General features: G+C 49.8%; 1 protein-coding gene and 1 pseudogene across 13 annotated transcripts in view; both read right to left on the bottom strand.

Annotated features, from left to right (window-relative positions):
• Positions 1-25,396, bottom strand: part of LOC144822215 (uncharacterized) — a 512,171-nt gene that overhangs the window by 350,929 nt on the left and 135,846 nt on the right. For 6 of the 13 annotated variants that reach the window (XR_013608581.1, XR_013608582.1, XR_013608579.1 and 3 more), the window contains one exon: positions 11,192-11,258. The exons of the other annotated variants lie outside the window; for them this stretch is intronic. Coding sequence is in view for 3 of the 6 variants with exons in the window: in XM_078679453.1 (XP_078535579.1) it covers positions 11,192-11,215 (24 nt within the window). In the remaining 3 variants the exon portion in view is untranslated. The remainder of the gene's footprint in view (positions 1-11,191; positions 11,259-25,396) is intronic. 13 annotated transcript variants of the gene reach the window in all.
• LOC144825609 (28S ribosomal RNA) lies at positions 15,542-16,463 on the bottom strand (annotated as a pseudogene).

Genomic DNA, 25,396 nt, shown 5'->3' on the forward strand with positions numbered 1-25,396 from the left:
TTCCTGTTTGTCTAACTCGAGGCGTTGTGGTTGCATTGCTCGAAATGGGTCACCAGAGCATTAATGTATAGCAAAAAAAAAGTCGGAGATAAAACGCACCCCTGTCTTACACCCGGGATACTGGAATAGGGTCTGACAACCGACACCTCCCCAGATAAACCACACCAAACCCCTGCGTAATTTGTCAGTTGAAGCCTCCTGTTGACATCAACTGAATATGCTGGAACACCCGTTTTAGACAGAACCTTCCACAGGGCTATGCTTGGCAAAAGAGCAAACAGCAACCGGAGATCGATGAAGATTACATAGAGTTGGCAACCTTCCAACATAACATGTTTCCAATAAATGAATTGAAGTTGGAGAACTTGATCTGTGGTGCTAGTCCCAGCCCTAAAGAGGATTCGACTGAAGAGCTTTCTGCGAGCAGTCAATAAGACTAATGGGCTGGTAGTTGGATTGTAGGGACTTTATACCTTTTTTGTAGATAGGGATGATGTCAGCCCCTGCCCATGGCTGTGGCATAGCCAATCCATTCATAATGCAATTAAACTACAGGGCAAGGTAGGGGCTCCAAATCTACCTCTCCGGTTTAAACAAGTCTCCCGGTACCTTACCCAACCCTGCACCATCCCTGGGCTAATCTGATCAAGGCGTTGGCAGCCTCACTTACAATGAGAGGGCAAAAAGCACAGTCATCCTGGCTGGGCTAAACTGCCCCAAATTAAATACTCGATAAAAGAGCTTCCTCTGCAAAAATGGGTCAATCAGCAAATTCATCTGGAAGGCTTGTCAGTGTCACCCCTTCTGACACACTACTGTCAGAACTCGCTACAAGTCCAGCAGCTGGCAATTTGTCCAGCTCATTCGGCCCCATATAATACTCATAAATTCCCTTAATATGATCAACCCAGATGGTAGTCAGAATGTTGCTAGACAGGGGGGAAGCAGATTCTGGCCCTTGTTGGCCAATATTTGCCAAAAGGAACAGTGGTCTGCCAGGTCTATCTCCTTGGAAACAACACTAACTGCTAGTACAAAAAAAAGAGTCCAGTCTGGGCATGTCTAATTGGTTCTGAACTGTACATTATGTATCGACATGCCTGCTGAAGTCAGTCCCTCTGCAGCAATCCAAGGAGGCTGGTCAGACTGGACTCCACTCAAGTGTACCTGAATAAATAGCTTTGGGTTGTATTCTCTAATGTCTGACCGACTCTTCATTTGTGTGGAATGCTAAGAGGCTGGCGCAAGTGACCCGGGTGATCCTAATCGGGTCACTTCCTTCAGTTGGTGCCCAAACAGGTGCCCCATCGGGTGACCCATCCTCGCCTATGGACGGGTGAGGAGGTCGGGCCATGTCAGGTCGGATGGGCGGACCAGGGATTCCTGCACGAGAGAGTCTTGAACTCGCAGCTGCCCCGTCTGTCGGGCGGTGCTTCCCCAGCGATCATTCTGACTGGGGTCCTGAACGACGAAACCCTTGGGTCTGACAGTTTGGTCCGAAGAGTCGGCAGTGGAGAATAAATTTGTTTGACCTGTGTGCACCAGGTGAGTTTGCTTTGGTTCTTGGTGGATAATGAACCATTTTGATTTGTCTTTGGTACGGTCTGAGGACCGATTTTGAATTGTCTTTAGTACGGTCTGAGGACCGCTTTGGATACGTAGTGTTTCTGAACACTACGTTAGGTGTCATAACTAATTTGGACTACTTTTTTAAAAATGCCTTGCCTAAGTCGCTTCTTGGTTTCTTGTTGTCATTGTTGCTCTGCTGATGCTCAACTAGAAGAAAGTCAGCCAGCGTCTCCAAATTTTGATATGTATGTAAAACATGGCCTTGGCCCTATTATATTTAGTACGTTATGGCACAAATATACAAGGGACAATGCCGAGTTGCAGTGGCCGTTGACGGGTACTTTTGATGAACAAAAAATATTTTTTTTACTGGAGAAACTGTTTGCGCAAAAGAGTAGGCAGTTGATGTTTGTTCCCCTCTGAAAATGGCAAAAGGAGGCTAAACAGAGTCGAATGAAAGCAGAGAAAGAGGCCCAGGGAGGATGCAGATGTTGACTCAGAAAGCTGTAGCACATGACAGAGAGAAGCAGGAGATAGGAATTGAACATGAAGATAGACTGAATATTGATAAATCTTATGTAGCCCAAGAGGAAAATTATGTTTTTGTCGAAGAATTGCTAGATGCTCGCCCTGCCTCCGTATGACTCGCAGAGGGTATATCCCATTCTTCCCCCACAGACCCAGCTGCCCGGTTCTTCTGCCTTTGTTGTCTCTGTTTCTACTATTGCCCAGTCTGCCGTGGTCACGGCACCTCCTGTCCTTTCTTTGTCTCTGCCGTCTGTGGCAACCACAACAGTGAGCATTCCGGCAACACCTATTGCTTCGGCATCCCTTTCACCAGCTCTTACTCCCACGACTCAGCCAGCAGCGATGTTAATGCCTACTACCTCTGTTATCACTTCCACTGTTTTCCTCTATTACCCGACATTGCAGGATACTGGGGCACCAGTACGTGGCCCTGAGGTTAGAGACTGGATGAAATTCAAGGACCGATTAGGGCGAACGTTGATGGGATCTGACGTGCGGGAGGCCCGAAAAACAGGTAGTAGCTAATCAGTCTGCGCAGTGGGCCTGGAATCCCATTTATGGTGTGGAGGATGTGTGGAATGTGAAGAAAGATTATGAGCCTTTTGTGCAGCAGCATGCCCTTGAACATGTTGGCTTCTTTGATTAGGCTTTGGGAGCAGTGTTTCAATGGGGCAGCACCACAGGTTATCTATGATATTAAGGATTATGTCTATGTAGCAGATATGGCGCCTGGCCAGGTTTTTGGTAATGTTGCGACGATGGTGTCTCAATTTCCGATGAGGGAGGTGCACCCCATATATCACCCTGAAATACCAGAGCTATGGGATGAAATGAAATGAAATTTGATTTATAAAGCGCATGGCTGCCCAAGAGCGTCCCAGCGCTAATCATGGGATCAGCATGATGTTTTACTAGACAAAGGGTAGATGCCTGTTTCCAAGAAGGATTAGGTACTTACCTGTAATCCTAGTTCTCTTCCAGGGGTATCCTCATCAAAGTCATAAGCATTAGAATATTCCCACCCATGTGCGGGACCCCGGAAACACTATATTATATGTGCCCCACATATATATATATACACTCATATATAATATATATACATATATATATATAACAACATGCAATAGCAGCCAAATAAAGAACAGAGCTGAAATATGCTGTAAAGAATTTCCACCATACATGAGTAATAAGCATTAGAAACATGAGAAAAACAACACAAAGTTTGTTTTAGAAACTGTTTTAATGCTCAGAAAGCAGTAGAAATTCTCATAACTCACTGGAAGCATAGAAAGCTCCCAGGCTGCATTGCAAACACACAGTCTAAAAAGACTGAAAAGCTAACCTGTAGCTGCATAGCAATAAACTGACACCGTGCCTTTAAGGCACCCATGACCCCCAGTATCCCATCATGCCTCAGGGGTGACAGTTAGGTCAGTTGTTCTTTTCGGAGACTGAAAATAAACCCAGTAACAGATAGGTTAACAATATCTCCTTATTAAAGAACGTCCTTTGCCCGGGGAGGCGGGTGGGTTGCTTATGACTTTGATGAGGATACCCCTGGAAGAGAACTAGGATTACAGGTAAGTAACTAATCCTTCTCTTCCAGGGGATCCTCATCAATAGTCATAAGCATTAGAATAGAATAGCGAGCCTCACCTCATCTCCCTGCGGGCAAAGGAGTAACAATACAGTAATAACCATATTAAGCCTAGTAACTACTAAGCTTGTACAGGCCGTAGGCTACCCAAATAGATTCCTCAAAGAGGCTTGTCCTACTTGAGTATCGGCCCTGGAATCAGACTCGAGACAGTAATGCCTCGTAAAGGTATGAACTGATTTCCAAGTCGCAGCCTTGCAAATCTCCGACATTGGAATGTCGTGCAAGAAGGCTACTGTAGCGGCCTTCCCTCTAGTGGAATGCGCTTTGGGTGACTGCAACAAAGGCTTGCCTGCAAGCTGATAAGCCGATTTAATGCAAGAGACAATCCATCTCGCGATGGACCTCTTGGCCGCTGGAAAACCTGTTCGCATTGAACCATAGTTCACAAACAGTTGATCCGTTTTCCTAATCCCTTTGGTCATTTCCAAATAGAACTTGAGCACTCTCTTAAGATCTAAGGAGTGAAGTGACCGCTCGGCCGGGGTCGTAGGATTTGGAAAAAACGAAGGGAGGGAAATGGACTGATTTATATGAAAATCAGAAATGACTTTAGGCAAGAAAGCTGGATGAGCCCTTAGGACTACCCTATTGTGATGAAAGATAGTGTATGGTTCTTTCGCACAGAGAGCTTGAATCTCGCTGACTCTGCGAGCAGAGGTAATCGCCACCAAAAAGGCCGCCTTCCAAGAGAGATGTTGCAAAGAGGCCTTGTGGATGGGCTCAAAAGGTGGTGACATTAACCTGGATAGCACCAGGTTTAATTCCCATGGAGGAGAAGGATTTCGCACAGGGGGATACACTTATTTCAACCCCTGGTGGAAGTCCTTAACCACTGGAACCTGAAAGAAAGACACCTGATCTGGAGATTTTCTGTATGCTACTATGGCTGACAAATGCACCCTAATAGAAGCGTATTTCAAACCAGCAGTAGCTAGGGAAAGGAGGTATGGCAAGATGACGTCCTCCTGTCCTGTAGTCGGATCAAGGTGATGATCCCTACACCATAGGAAAAACCGCTTCCACTTAAACGCATAGGACGTTCTCGTGGAAGGTCTCTTAGCCTCCTTTAAAATGTTCATGCACTCAGGAGGCAAGTTCAAATGTACATATTGCAGGACCTCAGGAGCCATGCTGTTAGGTTCAATGATGGGAGGTTGGGATGCATTATCCTCCCGTTCATTTTGATCAACAGGTCCGGCCTGCAAGGGAGTCGTCTGTGTGGACACACAGACAGATGTAGAAGGTCCGGGTACCACCACTGCCGCGACCAATCCGGAGCTATCAGGATCATTTCCATGCTCGACCTGCAGAGCTTGGAAACTACTCTCGGAATCAGAGCCAGGGGAGGAAACGCGTAAGCGAACGTCCCTGACCAATCCATCAGCAGAGCATTCCCCTGAGTCCCTGGCCTTTGGAACCTGGACGCGAAGGCGTGGCATTTGGAGTTTTCGTCGTCTGCAAACAAATCTATGGCTGGACGACCCCAGCAACGAAAACGCTCTTCCACCACATCGTCGTTTAGCACCCAGTCTGGCTGATCTTCGAAGTGCCTGCTGAGTGCGTCTGCTTTTACGTTCAACTCGCCTGGCAGGTGCACCGCCACTATCGTGAGGCCTCGAGAGAGGAGCCAATGCCAGATTGCCTGAGCCTCTCGAGACAGAGATTGAGATCTTGTGCCTCCTTGTTTGTGCAGATAGAACATGGTGGTCGTGTTGTCCGTCTGAACTAGGACTGAGTTGGACTCTATCGCTGGTAAAAACGCTTTGAGAGCCAGGAATACCGCTCTGAGTTCCAGCATATTGATGTGGTATGTCTGCTCCTGCGCAGACCACAGGCCTTGAATCTGAAGCGGACCCATATGCGCTCCCCAACCTTGTAGAGAGGCATCCGTCACTATCGACTGGTTTGGAAAAGGCTGGTGAAACCGAACCCCCACCAGCAGATTCTTTCTCCGTGTCCACCATTTGATGGCGTCTTTCGTCGCTTGGGAGAGCTTGATGCGATCCTCCCAAAATCCTGTCGCCTGGTCCCATTGATCCTCCAGGGCCTGCTGTAGAGGCCGCATTCTCAGCCTTGCGTTTGGGATGAGAAAGATGCAGGATGCCATGGAACCCAGCAGGGATGCGACTTGTCGGGCTGTTGGAAGCCGAGAGTCTATCAGAATTCCACATTTCTGGTTCAGGGAAAAAAGTCTCTCCTCCGAAGGAAACTGTTTTCCCACTTTTGTGTCCAGAACGGAGCCTAGGTAGTGAATTGACTGTGTAGGCCGCTGGACTGACTTCTCCAGATTCACATGGAGACCGAGCTTGTGCAGTTGGAGAAGACACAGATGTAGATCGTGCTTTACCCGCACTGGAGACGGACCTTTTAGGAGCCAGTCGTCCAAGTATGGGTATAGGAAGAGTCCCTTCTTGTGCAGAAAAGCCGCCACCACCGCCATGCATTTGGTGAAGACTCGTGGTGCGGACTTGAGACCGAAGGGTAGCACCGTGTACTGAAAGTGTTTGTTCCCTACGACAAACCTCAAGTACTTGCGATGTTGTTGTGCAATTGGGATCTGAAAGTACGCATCTTGCAAGTCCACCGAACACATCCAATCTCCGACTTGAAGATGTGGGCATATTTGGTGAAGAGCCAGCATGCAGAACTTTTCTCTGATGATGATCTTGTTTAGAAGTCGTAGATCGAGTATTGGTCTGAACTTGTCCTCCTGATCTTTTTTGGGGACAAGAAAGTACCTGGAGTAAACTCCCTTTCCTCTTTGAGCGAGAGGAACCTCCTCTATCGCTTGCTTTTGTAGTAGGACTGTTACCTCTCTTCGGAGCAAGCTTAGTTGGTGAGGGGAAGCGCTCTTTGGAGGTATGTTCTTTGGAGGAGCAAGGAAACGTAGTTTGTATCCATTGCGCAGTATATTCAGCACCCACTGATCCTTGGTGATGCTGACCCACTCTGCCAGGTGTTGTGAAGCACTTCCTCACACTGGAGTGGGCAACGGCGCCAGAGGAAGCCACTGATCAGGCTTTTCCTCCTCTTGTAGTGGTAGAGGATTGTTGATGACCTCCTCTACCTCTGCCAGGTTTACCTCGAAACTGGGGTTTTCCTTGGGCTTTACTTTGGGACCATTGAGGGGTTTGAACCCTCTGTTGAGCCCCTCTCCCCCTGTTGGGCTTGAAACGACGCTTGAACTCTTTCTTCTTTTCCAAGCCCACCGCTTTCACTGTGTCCAGTTCCGTCTTCATTCGGGTCATTTCTTTGTCCGCATGCTCACCGAAAAGAGCGGAACCCGAAAAGGGGAGATTAAGGATGCGATGTTGAGCATCCGGCTTCAGGCCTGTCAAGCGCAACCATGCCGATCTCCTGGCACAAACCCCATGAGAATAGGAATGCGCCGACAGGACAGCACCATCCGCAGCCGTGCTGATCATCTGATTCGCCACCAGACATCCTTCAGTCACGGTCTCTTCAAAGTCCTGCTGGTCTTCTTTTGGCAGCTTGGCTTTGAACCTTTCCATAGAGTCCCATAAGGCTCTGTCGTACCGACCCAGAAGTGCAGCCGCACTAGAAACCTTAAGAGTCGACGCAGCTGAGTTGCAAACTTTGCGACCCCAGGAGTCTTGCGTCTTGCTGTCCTTGTCTGGGGGGACGGAAGAAGAACCTGCCACTGCGTGTGTCTTCCTCGCCGCCGCCACAATAACAGAGTCTGCTGGCGGGTCCGATCTTACAAAAACCGGGTCAGAAGAGGCCGGTTTGTATTTCTTTTGGATGCGGGCTGGCACCGCTCTGATAGCCGCCGGAGTTAGGAATACCTCCTTGACAGGATCTATAATCCCCGGAACTAATGGCAGTAGAGGACGGGTGATCGCCTTTTTGTGTAAAGTCTCAAAAATGACTGTCGTGGTAACCTGAGGGACAGACATTTCAATGTTCAGCTTCTGAGCTCCTCTTTGCAAGACGTCCAGATACGTGCCAATGTCATCCACTGGGGAGGATCGGGACGTAGGACTGTCCGTCAAAGTAGGGGAGTAGTCCCTCTTGGAAGCGGACGCACTTCTCGTCTAGGAGAGCGAGACCTGACCCGCTCCTCTGGGTCTTTTCTGGGAGATCGGGTCCTTCTGGGAGATCTAGTTGGTGTTCTCACCGGAGATTTGCGCCTTGCATACGTTTTGCAGCCCCAGAATCTCTCCAATGATCCAAAGACCTATACCATCTAGGTGAAAGTCTGACTTTATCCGCCCAAGGGTCCGTCCGACGCTCAGGTGACTTGCGTACTGGACTTCTGGACTTCGAGGAAGTAGTTGAGGAGCCAGAGGACCTTGAGGTGGAATGACGGGAAGCTGACTCCGTTACCATCACCACATCTGAACATCTCGACGCCGAGCGATCTTCCCTCGTGGTCGAGTGCTTTCGGGGAGTCGGCGGATCAAACAATCTGGTTTGCGAGGATGTATGGTCTCTCGACGTCGAGCGGCGATGAGCAGCCGCCGACAGAGTTCCACGTCTCGACGTCGAACGGTGAGTACCGGCCGTCGACGGAGCCCTCTCCCTCGACGTCGAACGACGATGCCCAGTCGTCAACGGAAGTCTCGACGTCGAACGACGATGTCCTGTCGTCGACGAAGCACCCTGCCTCGACGTTGAGTGACAATGTCTAATCGTCGACGGAGGTCTTTCTCTCGACGTCGAACGGTGATGATCAGCCATCGACGGAGATTTCTGCCTCGACGTCGAATGTCTGTGCGACGACGGTGGAGGGGTATTGGACACCCTCGACGCCGAGAGCTGACGAGACACCGACGGAGACTGCATCCTCGACGCCGATCGACTCTTCCCTGTCGACGGCGGAGGGGTCTTGGTCCTCGACGCCGAACGTCGCTTCTTCGATGACGGCGGAGGAGTCACACTTCTCAACGCCGGTCGACGTCTGGATGACGACGGCGGAGGGGTGACCTCCCTCGACGCCGGTCGTCGCCTGGTTGACGACGGCGGAGGGGTCCTGGATCTCGACGGCGACCGTCGCCCGGCTGACTTCCCTTCCTCGACGTCGGACGTCGCCCGGTTGACGCCGACGGAGGGGATTTCGACAATGGAACTGGATCCTTCGACGTCGTCGACGTACCTGGTCTTCTCTTCGACGGCGAGCCCGCCGTCGACGGTAGTTTAGACGATGAATGATCCACCGGTGGTTCATTTCTCAGCGCCGAGCCCGACGCTGAGGGTGAGGGGTATGAAGACTTCTTTCTGGAAGATGAATGAGTCTTCTTGGAGCCCTTCCTCACCGGAGATCTTCCTCTTGATGACCTATGAGCTAGGCCATAAATGCGAATCCTCTCCCTGTCTTTTAAAGTTCTTCCTGACAGGTGTTCACAATGAGGACAGGTGCCTGGATTATGTTCCTCAGGCAGACACAGGATACAGACGTCGTGGTTGTCTGACTTGGCCTTCTTGTTGCCACAAGAAGGGCATTTGTCAAAGAGTGAAGGCATTTTCAGGAGAAAATGCTCCCCAAATTGACTGAAAAAGACAGTATCTTACTTGACTAGATGTTAAATGTCGAGTAAGAACAAAAAATTGTCAAAAGTGAAGAGTTTTTCTGTCAAAAAACAGGAAAATTAGTGGAGCTGTGTAACCAGGGTCCTTCTCTGAAGGAGCCGGAAAGAACAACTGACCTAACTGTCACCCCTGAGGCATGATGGGATACTGGGGGTCATGGGTGCCTTAAAGGCACGGTGTCAGTTTATTGCTATGCAGCTACAGGTTAGCTTTTCAGTCTTTTTAGACTGTGTGTTTGCAATGCAGCCTGGGAGCTTTCTATGCTTCCAGTGAGTTATGAGAATTTCTACTGCTTTCTGAGCATTAAAACAGTTTCTAAAACAAACTTTGTGTTGTTTTTCTCATGTTTCTAATGCTTATTACTCATGTATGGTGGAAATTCTTTACAGCATATTTCAGCTCTGTTCTTTATTTGGCTGCTATTGCATGTTTTTATATATATATATGTATATATATTATATATGAGTGTATATATATATGTGGGGCACATATAATATAGTGTTTCCGGGGTCCCGCACATGGGCGGGAATATTCTAATGCTTATGACTTTGATGAGGATCCCCTGGAAGAGAACAATGGGTTTATACTCCGTGGAAAAGGAGTGAGGTTTTGTCCCTAGACTCTGCTACCTGACCCTAGGAAAAATCTTACTGCATATTATAAATAATTGACTGAGGCCTCTTCATCGACGGTGATGATGCTTGCGCATATTGAAATGTTCTTTCATTTCTTGGTGCCCATTGATGTTTGTAGACAGGTACACACCAGCTGTGGTCTGTGCAGGTAACAGCGGTAGGGAGGTGGGGCCACATAAGGCGGGAATTACAAGGGATGATGCAGAGGGAAAAATAAATAAATAATTAATTTTCCCTCGGCATCGTCTCTCGGAATCCCCCCTTACACGGCCCCACCGCCCCACTGCTGTTACCTGCACGGACCACGGCCTCTGCACACACAGGACCACGTCATGGAATTGGGTGGTACCTGGATTCAGATTAAAGCCTGGGACCAGGAGAGGAAGCCTGGTGAGAAGCCTAAGGCAGAGATACTTGCTTTGCTTGGATGAATGATCACTTACATGCAGTCCTTATTCCGCCCCGAAAGATTGATTGGGACAAGTTATCGACTTGTTGCCAGAAGAAAGATGAGAGTGTGTCTGATTTTTTCACCTGGTTCAAAAGTGCGTTTCTGGATTATAGTGGACAGGACTTGTCGGTTGAAGGTGGTGTACGTTTGTTTCTTAGTAGATTTTTTTAGAATTTGCTCCCCGAGACTGAAACACAATTACAGGCTTCCGAGAGTACCTGGTCCACATCTTCTCCTTCTGTTATCTTGAATATGGCGCAGTATTATGAGCAAAAGGAAAATGAGGAGAAGGAGAAGGTGGAGAAAAAGCATAAAGAATTGAAGACAAAGGGGTTGCAGCAGGCTTCTCGAGGGAATGGTAGAGGACGTGATGGTTCGGTACAGCAGCTTCTGTCATATTGTATCCTCTGGATCGATTCATGGCTCAAGTGGGTCTGTCCCTTGATAGCCTCAATTCCGAATGCTATATTAGCACAGAAGATTAAGGTGATCAAGTGAGGGAAGGAAAGGGAGGGAACAGCGGGGAAGGAGACCCGTAAAGAAAAAGAATAACATAAACCTTAATCACACTTATATATAGCCTAAAGTAAGAAGGTCTTCTCTCTCTTTACCTAAAATAAATAAATAGTGTCCTGTACCACTAAAGAACACACAAGGAAAGTTCATTCTTTTCCTAGTCAAGGGCTGTCAGTAGAAGTATGCTGAAATAACTAATATCTTAAGAAACTGCGTGTCATAATATACCACCCTTCACTTCGTAACATATACATTCAGCAGAGATATTTTCCTCATACTCACCAAAAATAATAGTATGCAATGCATCACAGGGGATGAATCCAATATCCAATATGATCTCTCAACTCCCCTGTTAAGGAAATAGCGAACAGAACAAAGTAAACAATGGATACTGAGACATTGGTTCAGTGGTTCAGAACAGCTTGTAGGTATTGAACCATAATCATTTCTTTTATCCGGCCAATGCACTCCAAGTGAGAAAGAACCCTGAGTACCTGAGGTTGCTCCTAGTGCAAGGTTTTTAGCATCAAATGACTCCATGTCGTTTGTGAGAAAATACGCCAGCAAGCACTAAATAGCAGATTCAGTAGGAGGTACATTTGTTTAAGCACAAGAACCTAGAATACTCCTACACATTAAGGAAGTTCCCAATTCAGCCACTAGCGTTTTTGCTATCAAGGAATCCAATACGGCAGATATAGCCACATGAACCTCTTTTGCCTTTTGTTGGAACGCCCAGCCTTACTGCACCAGCTGAACGCTGTTCCTCAACAGCGTTTCTCTCCAGCTCCGAGTTGCGACAGTTATAATCTGCCCCGATCTCAACCCAGAAGCGTCTTTTATCCGCTACCAGGCTGACGTGAGCATGCACGTTCCTTATGGTGGACCGTGACATTGAACCGCACGTCCCAACCCTTCCTCGCTCGACTCCACCATTGCCACAGATCCTTTCTGGCCTGAAGGTAGGAGAGAAAGGTAGCCCGGATTACGCAAATGGCAGCTTTGCTCTCAGCACCCTCTGTGGCAGTACCGGTTTCTGTAACAGCTTCCTCATACTAGCAGGAATACTATGCCTACAAACCAGTGTGCGTACTGTAAGGAGGAGGGACACTGGCGTAGCGAGTGTCCTGTGCTTTTGCAGAAGGTGGCGGTCCCAAGAGGATGAGGGTCTCGTGGACGGGGACGTGGAGATGGTGACCAGGACAGTACTCATCAAGCTGAGACATCGGAGGGCCGAACTGATCAGAAATACTTTGACGACCCACAGGACAAACAGTATTATCATGATAACTATGATACGGATGAGGTGCTAGGGATGTCTTACAGTTAGGACAGCCAGGGACAGAGTGAGGAACCAATTCAGATACCTGTGGATCAACATGGTCCGTACGTTAGTGCGGACGTGCATGGTTTGACTAAGGAGTTTTTGGTGGATACAGGTGCAACAAACAGCTCTATTTCCCGTTCTTTGGTCCCTGGGGCGGCTCTGTCTGGCCATAATAATGTTTGGGTAGGTTTTTATGGTGTACCGGTTGTGAGCCCCATTTCCAAACCTCTTACGTGACTCTTGGTCCTTTCACTGTGGATTCACCATTTTTGCTGACGTCCAATTGTGGTGAGAATTTGATGGGTTTGGACCTATTGAAGAAATTGCAAACCACACTTTATTGCTCCCCGTAGGGTGTCTACATGTCAGTGGTTCCGAATGTTGTGTTTGCTACTTGATGTCTGTCTAAAGATGCGCCTCTCCCTGCTGAATTTAAAGATGTGCCACCCACATTGTGGGCAATGGGTGACAAAGATGTGGGCTTGTTGCAAATATTGCTTGTTTAGCTTTGTGTCAAGGTAGCTGCTATTTTACCCCGCATTCCTCAGTGTAAGATACCGCAGGCAAATGAACGAGCTTTGATTCAAGTTGTGCAAGACTTGATTGAGAAAGGAGTGGTTGAGGAGAAGTCTGCTAATGTTTGTAACAGCCCTATTCTTCCGATCCTTAAATAGTCGCTTTCGGGTCCCTCTGAGTATCAAGAAGCTACTTAACGTTTTGCAATTGATTTGCGTGAAGTTAACAAAATAGTGATTCCTCAGATTCCGGTGGTCCCCGATATTACGACTCTATTGACGATTCTTTTCTGTCATTGACTTGAAGAATGCCTTTTTCACCATCCTCATTCATCCTGATAGCAGGCACCTGTTCGGGTTTACCCTAGCTGGTAGAAGCTTTAGATTCTGTTGCGCTCCTCAAGACTATACAGAGAGTTTGATTATCTATAGTCAGGCATTGAAAGGTCAGTTGGATTCTTTGTCGCTCCCCACAGGTAATGTATTACTCCAATATGTTGATGACCTGCTCATCACCTCAGACACAAAACAAGGTTGCAGAAACAGTACAGTTAAACTGTTGCTTCATCTAGCTGACCATCGTCATAAGGTATCCCTATTTAAATTTCAGTATTGTCGACAGGTGGTCACCTATTTGGGTCACCTACTGTTGAAGGAGGGTAGGAGATTGACCCATAAGCGCATCAGTAGGGGTCGGAGCAGAGTAAACCAGCCACCCCCGCCCCATGGCCTGGTCCCTGCTTCTGAACCCAACCAGGTCGGGAGAGCCTGCCCTGGCCCTAATGGACCTCCTTCCCCAGCGCCCGGACCCTCGGATGGCTTGCAGGACCCGGGGGCTCCCGCACTCCGGGACCCGCAGGACAGAGCTCAAGCCCCTGACCCAGTCCCAGCCTCCGAACCCTTGCCAGGCCGGGGAGAGCCTCCCCGGGCCTCAGTAGACCCCCGTCCCCAGCACTCAGACCCTCGGCTGGATTGCAGGACGAGGGGCTCCCGCACCTCGGGGCCCATCGGACGGAGCTCAAGCTCCGGGGCCCAGTCCCAGCTTCTGAACGCTAGCCAGGTCGGGGAAAGCCTCCCCGGGCCCCGGTAGACCCCCACCCCCAGTGCCCAGACCCTCCGCTGGCTTGCAGGACAGGGGGCTCCCGCACCCAGGGGCCTGCTGGATGGAGCTCAAGCCCCAGGCCCGGTCCCAGCTTCTGAACCCTAGCCAGGCCAGGGAGAGCCTCCCCGGGCCCCGGTGGACCTCTGTTGCCAGCACCTGAACCCTTGGCTGGCTTGCAGGATGAGGGGGCTCTTGCACCCCGAGACCCGCCTGACGGAGCTCAAGTCCCGTGCCCATCCCAACTTCTGAACCCTAGCCAGGCTGGGGAGAGCCTCCCTGGACCCCGATGTACCTTCGTCCCCAGCGCACGGACCCTCGGCTGGCTTGCAGGACACAGGACACCCGCACCCCAGGCCTGGGGCCCACCGGATGGAGCTCAAGCCCCAGACCCGGTCAATGCTTCTGATCCCTAGCCAGGCCAGGAAGAGCCTCCACAGGCCCAAATGGACCCCCGTCCCAGCACCCAGACCCTCTGCTGGCTTGCAGGATGGGGGGCTCCCTCATCCCGGGGCCCGTCGGACGGAGCTCAAGCTGCAGGGCCCAGTCCCAGCTTCTGACCCCTAGCCAGGCTGGGGAGAGCCTCTCTGGGCCCCGGTAGACCACCGTCCCTAGCGCCCGGACCCTCGGCTGGCTTGCAGGACGAGGGGGCTCTCGCACCCCGGGACGTGCTTGATGGAGCTCAAGCCTCATGCCCATCCCAGCTTCTGAACCCTAGCCAGGCTAGGGAGAGCTTCCCTGGGCCCCAATGTACCTCCATCCCCAGCACCCGGACCCTCAGCTGGCTTGCAGGACACGGGGCTCACACACCCCGGGCCCATGGTCCACCAGACGGAGCTCAAGCCCCAGGCCCTGTCCCAGCTTCTGATCCCTAGCCAGGCCGGAGAGAGCCTCCGCAGGCCCAGATGGACCCCACAAACCCCAGCACCCGGACACTCAGCTGGCTTGCAGGACAGGGGGCTTCTGCAGCCGGGGCCAGGGGCCACCGGAGGGAACTCAAGCCCCAGGCCCGGTCCCAGCTTCTGAACCCTAGCCAGGCCGGGAGAACCTCCCCGGGGCTGTCCCCAGCACCCGGGCCCTTGGCTGAAACCAAGGAGGGTTAAGCCCAGGCCATGTCCTCTCCCCACCTGCCTACCCTGGGAGCCCATTTGTCTCGATTATATTACAGAACCCTGGGGAAGGACAAAAGTTGGAGGAAGGCCGGCCGGCAGGCCGGCCATCTGGTCACCTGGCCCGCTCAGCCATCTGGTCACCCAGCCTGCAGGGCCATCTGGTTGGCCAGCCCGTAGGGCCATCTGGCTGTGCAGCCAGGCACCCAGATGGCCCGGTACGACACAGTGCCCAGATGGCCTGAGAGGGTGCCATACCCAGCCACCCTTTCAGTCCGACGACTGCGAGGGTGGCCAGGCACTCTGAGGTCGCCGCTCGGGAGGCTCCTTTCCAGGGGCTGCTCGCCTCCCTGCTTGACTTGCGCGGGAGCAGTGGGAAGGCCATCTGGTCACCATGCTGACCCTCAAGGGATGGTGGCCCCCGTCCCCATACCTCAGTGGGCCAGGGATGGGAGGTGGAGGCAGGACCACGTTACCCCCGCGTTACCCCCTCCGCGTCCTTCCCACCGGCCCAGCAGAAGAAGGACCCACCCCTGGGTGTGGTGGAGGAGGGAGTCCGCGGGTGCCTACGCACAGAGAGACAAAAGCTTGGCTCAGAGGATGACTTAAAAATAGATTGCAGCGAGGTAGCTGCTTTGCTACTTACGAAACCCTGACCCAGAATCAGGTTGTCTACAAATGATTTAGCACTGGGAGCCCCACGAACATGCGGTGCACTAAGGGTGATGGAGACGGCCCCCTTCCGTTCACGTCCGGTCCCCAAGCAAGCAGCTCTATGCACGGGCCCCCCGAGAGAGGCCGGCTATCCCAGGCCAACTGAGGTTCCACAGCAAATGTCTGAACCTTCAGTTCCTCTAGTACTGAGCAGGATTACTAGTGCAATAACACATCATCAGTAGGTTAAAACGAACCTGTCTCACGACGGTCTAAACCCAGCTCACGTTCACTGTTACTGGGTGAACAATTCAACACTTGGTGAAGTCTGCTTCACAATGATAGGAAGAGCGGACATCGTAGGATCCAAAAGCTACATCGCTATGACCGCTTAGCCGCCACAAGCCAGTTATCCCTGTGGTAACTTTTCTGACACCTCCTGCTTGAAACCCAAAAACTCAGAAGGATCTGAGGCCCCACTTTCATGGTCTGCATTCATATTGAAAATCGAAATCAAGTGAGCTTTTGCCCTTCTGCTCCGTGGGAGGTTTCTGTCCTCCCTGAGCTTGCCTTAGGCACCTACGTTATCGTTTGACAGGTATACCGCCCCAGTCAAACTCCCCACCTGCCACTGTCCCTGGAGCGGGTCACGCCCGGTGGGTGCCAGGCTCTTGGAGCCAGAAGCGAGAGCTCCACAGGGCTCACCCCCGCCTCACCGGGTAAGTGAAAAAAAACAATAAGAGTAGTAGTATTTCACGGGCGGCCAAGGGCCTCCAACTTATCCTACATCTCTCATGTCTCTTCACAGTGCCGGACTAGAGTCAAGGGCCTTCTTTCCCCACTGATTCTGCCAAGCCCATTCTCTTAGCTGTGGTTTCGCTAGATAAAAGGTAGGGACAGTGGGAATCTCGTTCATCCATTCCTGTGCGTCACTAATTAGATGATGAGGCATTTGGCTATTTCTGTACCAGACATCAGACAGTAGTTCCATGCTGCGAATCACCCCCAATCAGCAGGATTGGTTGAGAAGTACAATGGCACTCTCAAACTGAAATTGACAAAGATTCAGGAGACCACAGTGTTGCAGTGGTCAGATGCTGTACCATTAGCCTTTTTGTCCACAAGAACAACAGCACATTCTAGAACAGGATTGTCACCTTACACAGTCGTGTTCAGATGCCCAGTGAATGTCTGGGATATCCTGGGATCGTGTACATTTTCAGAAAATGAGTATTCTTTGTTGATGGATTACCTATGTGAGTTAACTAAAAGTCTGCGTTCTATTCATCAACACATACATAGGAGTTTGCCACCTGTGTCAGGTTTACCTCCACGGGATCCAGTTGTTGCACTAATGGTTCCACCTCCAAATGTCACCAACACCCCGAGTTGTATATACAGGGTGTTCGAGCCATTAGGCGAGGGAGAAAAATAACAAACTAAAATAAAAAACAAGGGAAGGGAAAAGGAAAGGGTCTTCAGGGAAAGGACGCCTGTAACACAAAAAACAAGACACATTCAGTAGACGCTAGATTCTACACAATGCTACTCTCATAAAGTCTCACTAAATATGCACATGTATACCTGCTATAAGGGAAGAAAAGACCTTTGATAATGAACCAATCTAGACACTCCAATACGGCCTTTGGGATGTCCTATGGAAAACATAAGCAAGATGTGAATGTGGTCTTCACCCTATTTCACATTTCAAACAATACAGAGACTCTAAGTAAACCACATACTACATACCACAGGGCTGCACAGAGGACGTGATGTACTTGGGGGTCCATGAAGTCAAAAGAAAACAATTCAGTTCCCAACAATGGAAAGAGGATACGGAAGTGTGTAGGAGGCAATAACCACAACACTCCGCCCCTCCACACTTCTGTCGAAGTATTAATAACCACAAACAAAAAGGCAATTAACAGAAACGCGTAGATGCGTCCACCACAGCGTTCTGTATTCTTCCAGACACTTATTCCAATGAATTCACGGTAACGCGTAGTTAACCTCACTACTGCGCTCAGCTACTGAGTACAAGAGTTATATCTATTTGCCAGAGAATTACGGTAACACGTGGATTCGGCCACCACCGTGCTCCGTGATTCATATATGATGCCTTAGTCCTTCAAAAGATCATTCATTAATGTTACCATCCTTGTAACGCCATGGAAAGAAGCAAAGCAAAACACAACACCAGATACAGCCAGCCGCGGCTGATTTGTACTCGGTAAATGCCTTACCGATCTGAACAGCAAGGACTGCCTGCAGAAGGGAGGATCCGAGAGTTTGGACAAGGAAAACTCCCCTGGTGGCAGAAGCAATCCGTGACTCACCGATACCAAATGGAGGTGAAGCAGGAACCAGGAACTGGCGTGCAGAGCAGCCGCTCTCACGCCGGGAACGGAATCAGATAACACGCACCCGGAAGCGTGTCTCACCCACAGATGTACTTCCTGGGCGGAACAGAGAAGGATCATGGGATGTGTAGTTTTTACATCTCGGCAGGCGCATAACAGCAGATCCTGACAGTACATCCTCCCCCCTAGCGCCTCCTAGGCCCAGGCCGCAAGGGGCATCTACGATGGAAGGAACGGATTGCAGCCGGAGCATGCACATTCACCACAGGCTCCCAAGTATCGTCCTCTGCCGAGAATCCTTTCCAGGACACCAGATACCACAAAACGCCCCTACTCCACTTTGAGTCTTTGATGCACCTGACCTCATACTCAACACCCATATCCCCGACCACTGGCGAGGGGCCCGTCTCCTAGTAGAATGAGCCGGTTTCAAAAGGTTACAGTGAAACACCGGATGTATTTGTAGCGAACCTGGCAGTTTCAGTTTAAACGCCACCGGATTGATACACTTTGACGACACCAATAACTCCATCGCTAACAAATTAAGCAGGGACCTATCTGCCCTGCAGTTGCTCCAGCTGGTCTCATCTCCTACACATACGAATGGCCACTTGCTGGATCCAGTTTTCAGCAACTGTCCCCATTTGAAGGCCTGTCCTTCTATAGCACTTCCTTGGACAGACCATGCCTTAGTCCCGTTGCTCTGGACAACAGAGAAACCTACACTCCCAACACCTACTGTCCAAGAAACCCGAAATTGGTCTAAAATACCGCTGGCCCAGTGGACCCAGGAACTACAAAAATCTATTCCCTCAATCGGCCAGACCCCTTCACAGGCCAATGAAATATTCAATGAATGGATCCAGAGTTCCCTAAACGCCACGCTCCCCTTGAAGAAAACAGTTTTCAAAAGATCTAGAATTTCAGCTCCCTGGTATTCCATCGAACTAAGGGAGAAAAAGCGTCTCTGTAAGAGACTGGAACGCAAATGGCGACTGGGATACGCGGAAACAGATAAAACTATTTACAGAGACGCCATCAGACTATACAAAAAAGACATAAAAAGTGCGCAATCATCATACTACTCAAACCAGATCGCAGAGGCCAGCTCCAGCTCGAAAGAGATATACAAAATAGTCAAAAGCCTCACCACCCTCCCTTCCCCTCCGTCTATAACGGAGAATCCACAGCTCCGCTGTGAAGACCTGGCTAATTTCTTCTCTCAGAAAATCAATCTTATTTACTCTTCATTTCCATCTACAGAACAGATTGTTCTGACTAAAGCACTCCCTGGTCCTCCTCATAACCACTCACCCTATCACCCTCCGGTGTTGGAGGAATTCCCCCAGTTGCAGGTAGATCACCTCACCTCCCTCATGCACCAAGTGAAGTCGGGCTCCCCCAGAGACCCAGCACCCCCATATGTTCTAGTCTCGGCCATTCAAACCATCCTTCCCACACTGCTTGGAGTACTCAATACCTCGATTGCTACTAGCACAGTACCAACAGCGTGGAAGCAGGCTATGGTGAGGGCCCTGGTCAAAAAACCTAACCTTGACACCAAGAACTTCAACAATTTCCGCCCGATCTCCCTGCTGCCTTGGGCAGCCAAAATTCTGGAGAAACACATAAACAGCATAGTAACAACTTTTCTCGAACAATACCAACTGCTTGATCCATCCCAGACTGGCTTTCGCCCAAAGCATGGGATCGAGACGGCACTGCTGGCAGTCACGGAGGAGTCCAGGAGAATCGTAGATCGGGGAGGATCGGTGGCAATCATCCTCCTCGATCTAAGCGCCGCATTCGATACCGTTAACCACGGTATCCTCTTGCAGCGTCTCCTGGACATCGGAATATCTGACAGAGCTCTGGAGTGGCTCAAATCCTACCTGAGCGATAGATCCTTCCAGGTGTACGAGGGCAATGTCACCTCCTCCAGCAAACCTCTGGGGTGCGGAGTCCCGCAGGGATCATCCCTAAGCCCGACGTTATTTAACGTCTACATGAGGCCGCTGGCTGGGATCGTCCGCCCGTTTGGTATTAAGATCGTTACCTACGCGGACGATACCCAGCTGGTGGTCTCCTTGGCACAGGCAGGCGGTCCCTCGGCGAATGTAGATCTCGCAGGTTGCCTGGAGACGGTCAAAAGCTGGATGACCAAGTCTTGTCTCAAACTTAATGGAGACAAGACAGAGCTCATGCTCTTGGGTCACACTTTACCATCCACTATAGACAGTCTTTGGCCCCCCAGCTTAGGTCCGGCTCCAGCTCCCAAAGACGCTATTAAGAGCCTTGGTGTCTGGCTCGACAGGTCCCTGTCCTTTGACCAACAGGCAACGAAACTTTCCGCCACTTGCTTTGGCATCTTGAGAGTCATCAGGAAGATCCTGCCTCTACTCCCCTTTGAAGCAAGAAAAACCGTAGTCCTGGGCCTGATCCAATCGCGGCTGGACTATGGAAACGCATTGTATCTCGGAGCTCCTGACTTCACTTTACGCAAACTACAATTAATTCAGAACTGCGCAGCCAGAACACTTTTACAAATTCCCCGCAGATCCTCAGTAAAATCAGGACTAAGGATACTGCACTGGCTCCCCGTAAAGGAAAGAGTAGATTTTAAATCACTCTGCATCGCACACCAGACTTTCTGGTCTCGAGGCCCGGCTATCAATTTCCCCCTCATCACACCCTACCTACCCACTAGACAGCTGCGTTCCACCTCTGCTAATCTAGCCACTGTGCCACAAATAAAGAAATCAAGGTCCGGAGGCCGTTCCTTCTCATACAATGTCGCAAAAAAGTGGAACGCCTTGCCTCAGCATCTCAGATCAAACCCTGACATTCTCTCCTTCCGTAAACAGCTGAAAACACTACTGTTTACTGCATAATCAATGAAGCTGAATCTGCCTTCCCTCCAACTCAAACCTCAGCAATATTCTTAGCGCTCGGACGCCTCAGGGCAGCTACCCGCGCTTTAGAAATCCGAATTCATTCATTAGAAATCCGAATTCATTCATCTGTCTCACAATAGTGTAGGGCCCTATGTATCGTGGATGGAACACACTGTGCAACTTGAACCTGATATTGCGAGTTGATAACCACACCTTATCACCCACCTGGTAAGTGGGACCCTCTGCTCGATGTCGGTCTTCCCATTTCTTGTATTCCGCCTTAGCCCTCATCAAATGCACCCGTATTTTCTTGTGTATGGTACGAATCTTCCTCATCTGTCCCATAACCGCAGGCTGTCGAGACACCTCCTCTGGGATGTGCACCGGAAGGATACGTGCATCAAAACCATAGGTAGCAAGAAACGGAGAGACCCCCACTGAACTATGCCAAGCGTTGTTGTACGCTACTTCAGCCATCCACAACAGTGAAACCCACGACTCCTGAGCATCAGTTGCATAGCAACGAAGATATTTCTTCAGTGTTTGGTTCAACCGCTCAGATTGTCCGTCGGTCTGTGGGTGAAAACTGGTGGAGAGCGAGGATTGTATATGCAACGCCTGACACCATGCTTTCCAGAATCTCGCAACAAATTGAGGCCCCCTGTCAGACACTATAACCTCAGGTACACCATGTAATCGGATGACATTGGTTAGCAGTAGTTGAGCAGTTTGGCCAGCGGTAGAAAGGTTCACGCAAGGGATGAAGTGTCCCAACTTAGTGAGACTGTCTATGACCACTAATATGGCCGATTTTCCCTGTTCAAGAGGTAGTCCGTGACGAAATCTAGGCTGATGTTCTGCCACGGTCTTTTGGGAGACGGTAAAGGCATTAGCAGGCCTTTCTTTTTTCCCGTCACAGTCTTTGCGCGTGCACAAGCCTCACACTGTTCTATCCAGGTGGTCACATCAGTCTTTTCAGACTCCCACCAAAAATGTCGTTTCATGAGCTGTACAGTCTTACGTATTCCCTGATGACCAGCCAACGGAGAAACATGACACCAAACAAAGGCCTTCCTTTGCAATTCCGGAGTGGGGAGGTACAACCTGTTGTCCTGAAAAGGTAGACCTTGCTTTAGTGTGCGATTGACACCCTTCGTGGCCCAAAGAACCCATGCATTATGATCCTTGGTTTTACGGATAACATCCAAAAAGGAATTAGCCTGGATCGCACAGATCACCTTTTCAGGACTCACGATTGCCATCTTTGTGTCTTTGCTCCCGATTTCCTCAACCTGATCTCGACGGGAGAGGGAGTCTGCTTTCAGGTTCTCTGCCCCAGGTCTGAAAGTGATTGTAAAATCGTACTCTGAGAAAAATAGCATCCATCTCATCTGTCTTTGCGCGAGATGTTTGGCAGTTTTAATGTACTGTAGATTCCTGTGATCTGTGAAAACGGTGACAGGGAACTTGGCCCCCCAAAGGTACTGTCGCCATTCCTGAAAAGCCCTTTTTATCGCTAGCAATTCTTTCTCAGCGATGGTGTAATTCTTTTCGGATGTACTCAGCTTCTTGGACAGATACGCTACAGGGTGTAGTTGGCCTGTATCCTTGTCCCTCTGAGACAGGACAGCCCCTATGGCCTCATCAGAAGCATCGGCTTCCACTATGTAGGGGTGTTCTGGCTTTGGATGAGCTAGAATCGGGGCTGCTGTAAACGCCTTCTTTCTTTAGATAAGCAAAAGCCTCCGCGGCTTCAGAGGACCACAGGAACTTGACTCCTTTCCTAAGCAGTCTCGTTAAAGGAACAGCCACCTGAGAGAACCGCAGAATAAAACGACGGTAATAGTTCGCAAAGCCTAAAAAGCCTTGCACCTCTTTCACGCATGTGGGTGTAGACCATTCCTGTACTGCTTGTATCTTCCTTTCGGACATTGTAGTCCCTCCTGACTTAACATGACACCTAAGAACTCTACTGTGTCCACGCCGAATTATTATTTGCTAATTTTGCAAAACAGCCTATGTTCTCGTAACTTCTGTAGCACTTCCACTACATGTTGTGTATGTGCAGTGGGGTCCTCTGAGTAAATCAGGATGTCATCTATGTACACCACTGCACTGATGTCCACCACATCCTTCAAAACGTCATTCAGGAAATATTGAAAAGCCGCCGGGGCGTTACACAGACCAAACGGCATTACAGTGTATTCATATAGACCGTATCTCGTTTTGAAGGCGGTCTTCCACTCGTCCCCCCCTCGAACGCGGACCAAGTGGTACGCCCCTCTGAGATCTAGTCTGGTAAACACCCTGGCGTTTCGTACCTGGTCCAGCATGACCGAGATAAGGGGTAGTGGATACCTGTTTCTTATGGTGTTCTTATTTAGCATCCGATAATCGACACATACCCTCAAATCCCCATTAGCTTTTTTGAAGAAAAACAGGGGGATGCTGCAGGAGATCTGGAAGGTCATATAAAACCTATGTCTACATAATGATCCAAATACTCTTTCAAGTGTGTCGTTTCTGGGTCTGACAACGCATAAACCCTACATGACGGAATCGTGGCCCCCTCCACCAGGTCTATTCTACAATCGTACAGCCTATGCGGGGGAAGTACCTCGGCCTTACTTTCACTGAAGACATCCCTGTAACTCTGATATTCTACCGGCAAACACACTGCCTTTTCCGCGGCCGTACCCACCAACAGGGGAATAAGCTTAGGTGAAAAACAAGCAATATTATGCCCTTCCATATGGGTTTTACATTCCTCGGGCGTGAACTGTACCGATTTCTCCTTCCAATTGATGGAGGGATTGTGATGGCTGAGCCAAGGCATCCCTAAGATCACCTCATACTGGGGGGCTTCAATGATGTTATGTTATGTTATGTTATAACAATTTGTTATGCGCACAGCGACTCCAGCGAAGGAGCATCCCGGCGCAGATATTATTTTGATGATATTAAGAGTCAGCTCTTCCCTGTGCCTGCCTTCTTTAACATCTACGGACAGGGTTACTCTCTCTGTTTGTTCAGTTATTAGACCTGATATTAAGGGTTTCCCATCTACCGCTAGGACTTCTTCAGGTGTGTCTCGGGGTACTCTGTCCAACGACAGGGATGACACTAACCCGCTGTTGATAAAATTCCCCGTGGCCCCTGAGTCGATCATAACCATTACTTGGTGTACCTGCAACTGGCACTCCAACCTCATGGGCAACAAGATATGGGATTCTGATTCGAGCAGTGCTAACACCGTTAGCGATGGTACTTTCTAGGGCTGAGGCTCCCTCTTGTTCCCTTCCGCCAGCCCACTTGACTCATCCTGAGCGCTTACCGCTGTGATGGCTACTCTCTTGTTTCTGTTCCATCCCCCTGAGGCTTTGGGTTTGGAAGGACATTCCCTGACATAATGGCCTTTCTTGCCACAGTACATGCATAGGCCGGATATCCTACGGCTTTCTTTTTCTTCTCTGGTTAATGGGGCCCGGACCGCCCCGATTTCCATAGGTTCTGGGGTAGTCTCGGTAGAAGGCAAAGCCCTGCAGGGAGTCCATTCGGATCTAGGAGGGCCCCTATCCCACCTTCTCCTGTCCCCTCCTCTATCAGCCATTCTACCATCAAGTCTCAGGGTTAAGTTTACCATGTCAACACACGTGACAGGTTGGGGATCTATTTGGGCGATGACATCCTTAAGTCCATCCCGTAACCCTTGGTAATATAAGGACATTCTCTTTTCCTCAGGCCACGATGTTTCAGCCACCAGCCTATTAAACCTGGTTAAGTATGTTACTAGATCCGATCTGCCCTGTCTTAATTCCAGGAGTTCTCTATCCGCACTTAGAGTGGTGGCCCTTCTATCGAACACCTTCTCGAACTCAGTGCGGAAAGCCGACCAATCTGAAAGGATAGGATCATCGTTCCTTACCAAGGGCACCGCCCAGTTTGCTGCATCACCTATCAGATAAGATATAGCGAACGCAACCCTCGAATGATTATTTGGAAATGAGGCTGGCTTGCACGAAAAATGGAGCATAATTTGCGTTAGGAACACCTGAGGTTTTGCCGGATCCCCTGAATACCTCTCAGGGCTGGCCAGAGGGATAGGGGGGGGAACCGTAACCTGTAACTGTGGCGAAGAAGCATCAAAGGGATTCCTAGACAACCTGTCTACTTTCTCTCTTAATGCAGTAGCTTCAGTTTTGGAAGAGGCCAGCTCTTGTTGAACCAAAAGTAAAGCCTGCATGACATCATCCATGGTAGCCATTATGCAACAACTGGACCAGGCAGAGTAACCTTCGTGGGCGTGTTATTCTGCCAGGTTTACTTCCACGGGATCCAGTTGTTGCACTAATGGTTCCACCTCCAAATGTCACCAACACCCGAGTTGTATATACAGGGAGTTCGAGCCATTAGGCGAGGGAGAAAAATAACAAACTAAAATAAAAAACAAGGGAAGGGAAAAGGAAAGGGTCTGCAGGGAAAGGACGCCTGTAACACAAAAAACAAGACACATTCAGTAGACGCTAGAT

Source organism: Lissotriton helveticus, chromosome 3_1 (assembly GCF_964261635.1).
Source record: "Lissotriton helveticus chromosome 3_1, aLisHel1.1, whole genome shotgun sequence".
Lineage (NCBI taxonomy): Eukaryota > Metazoa > Chordata > Amphibia > Caudata > Salamandridae > Lissotriton > Lissotriton helveticus.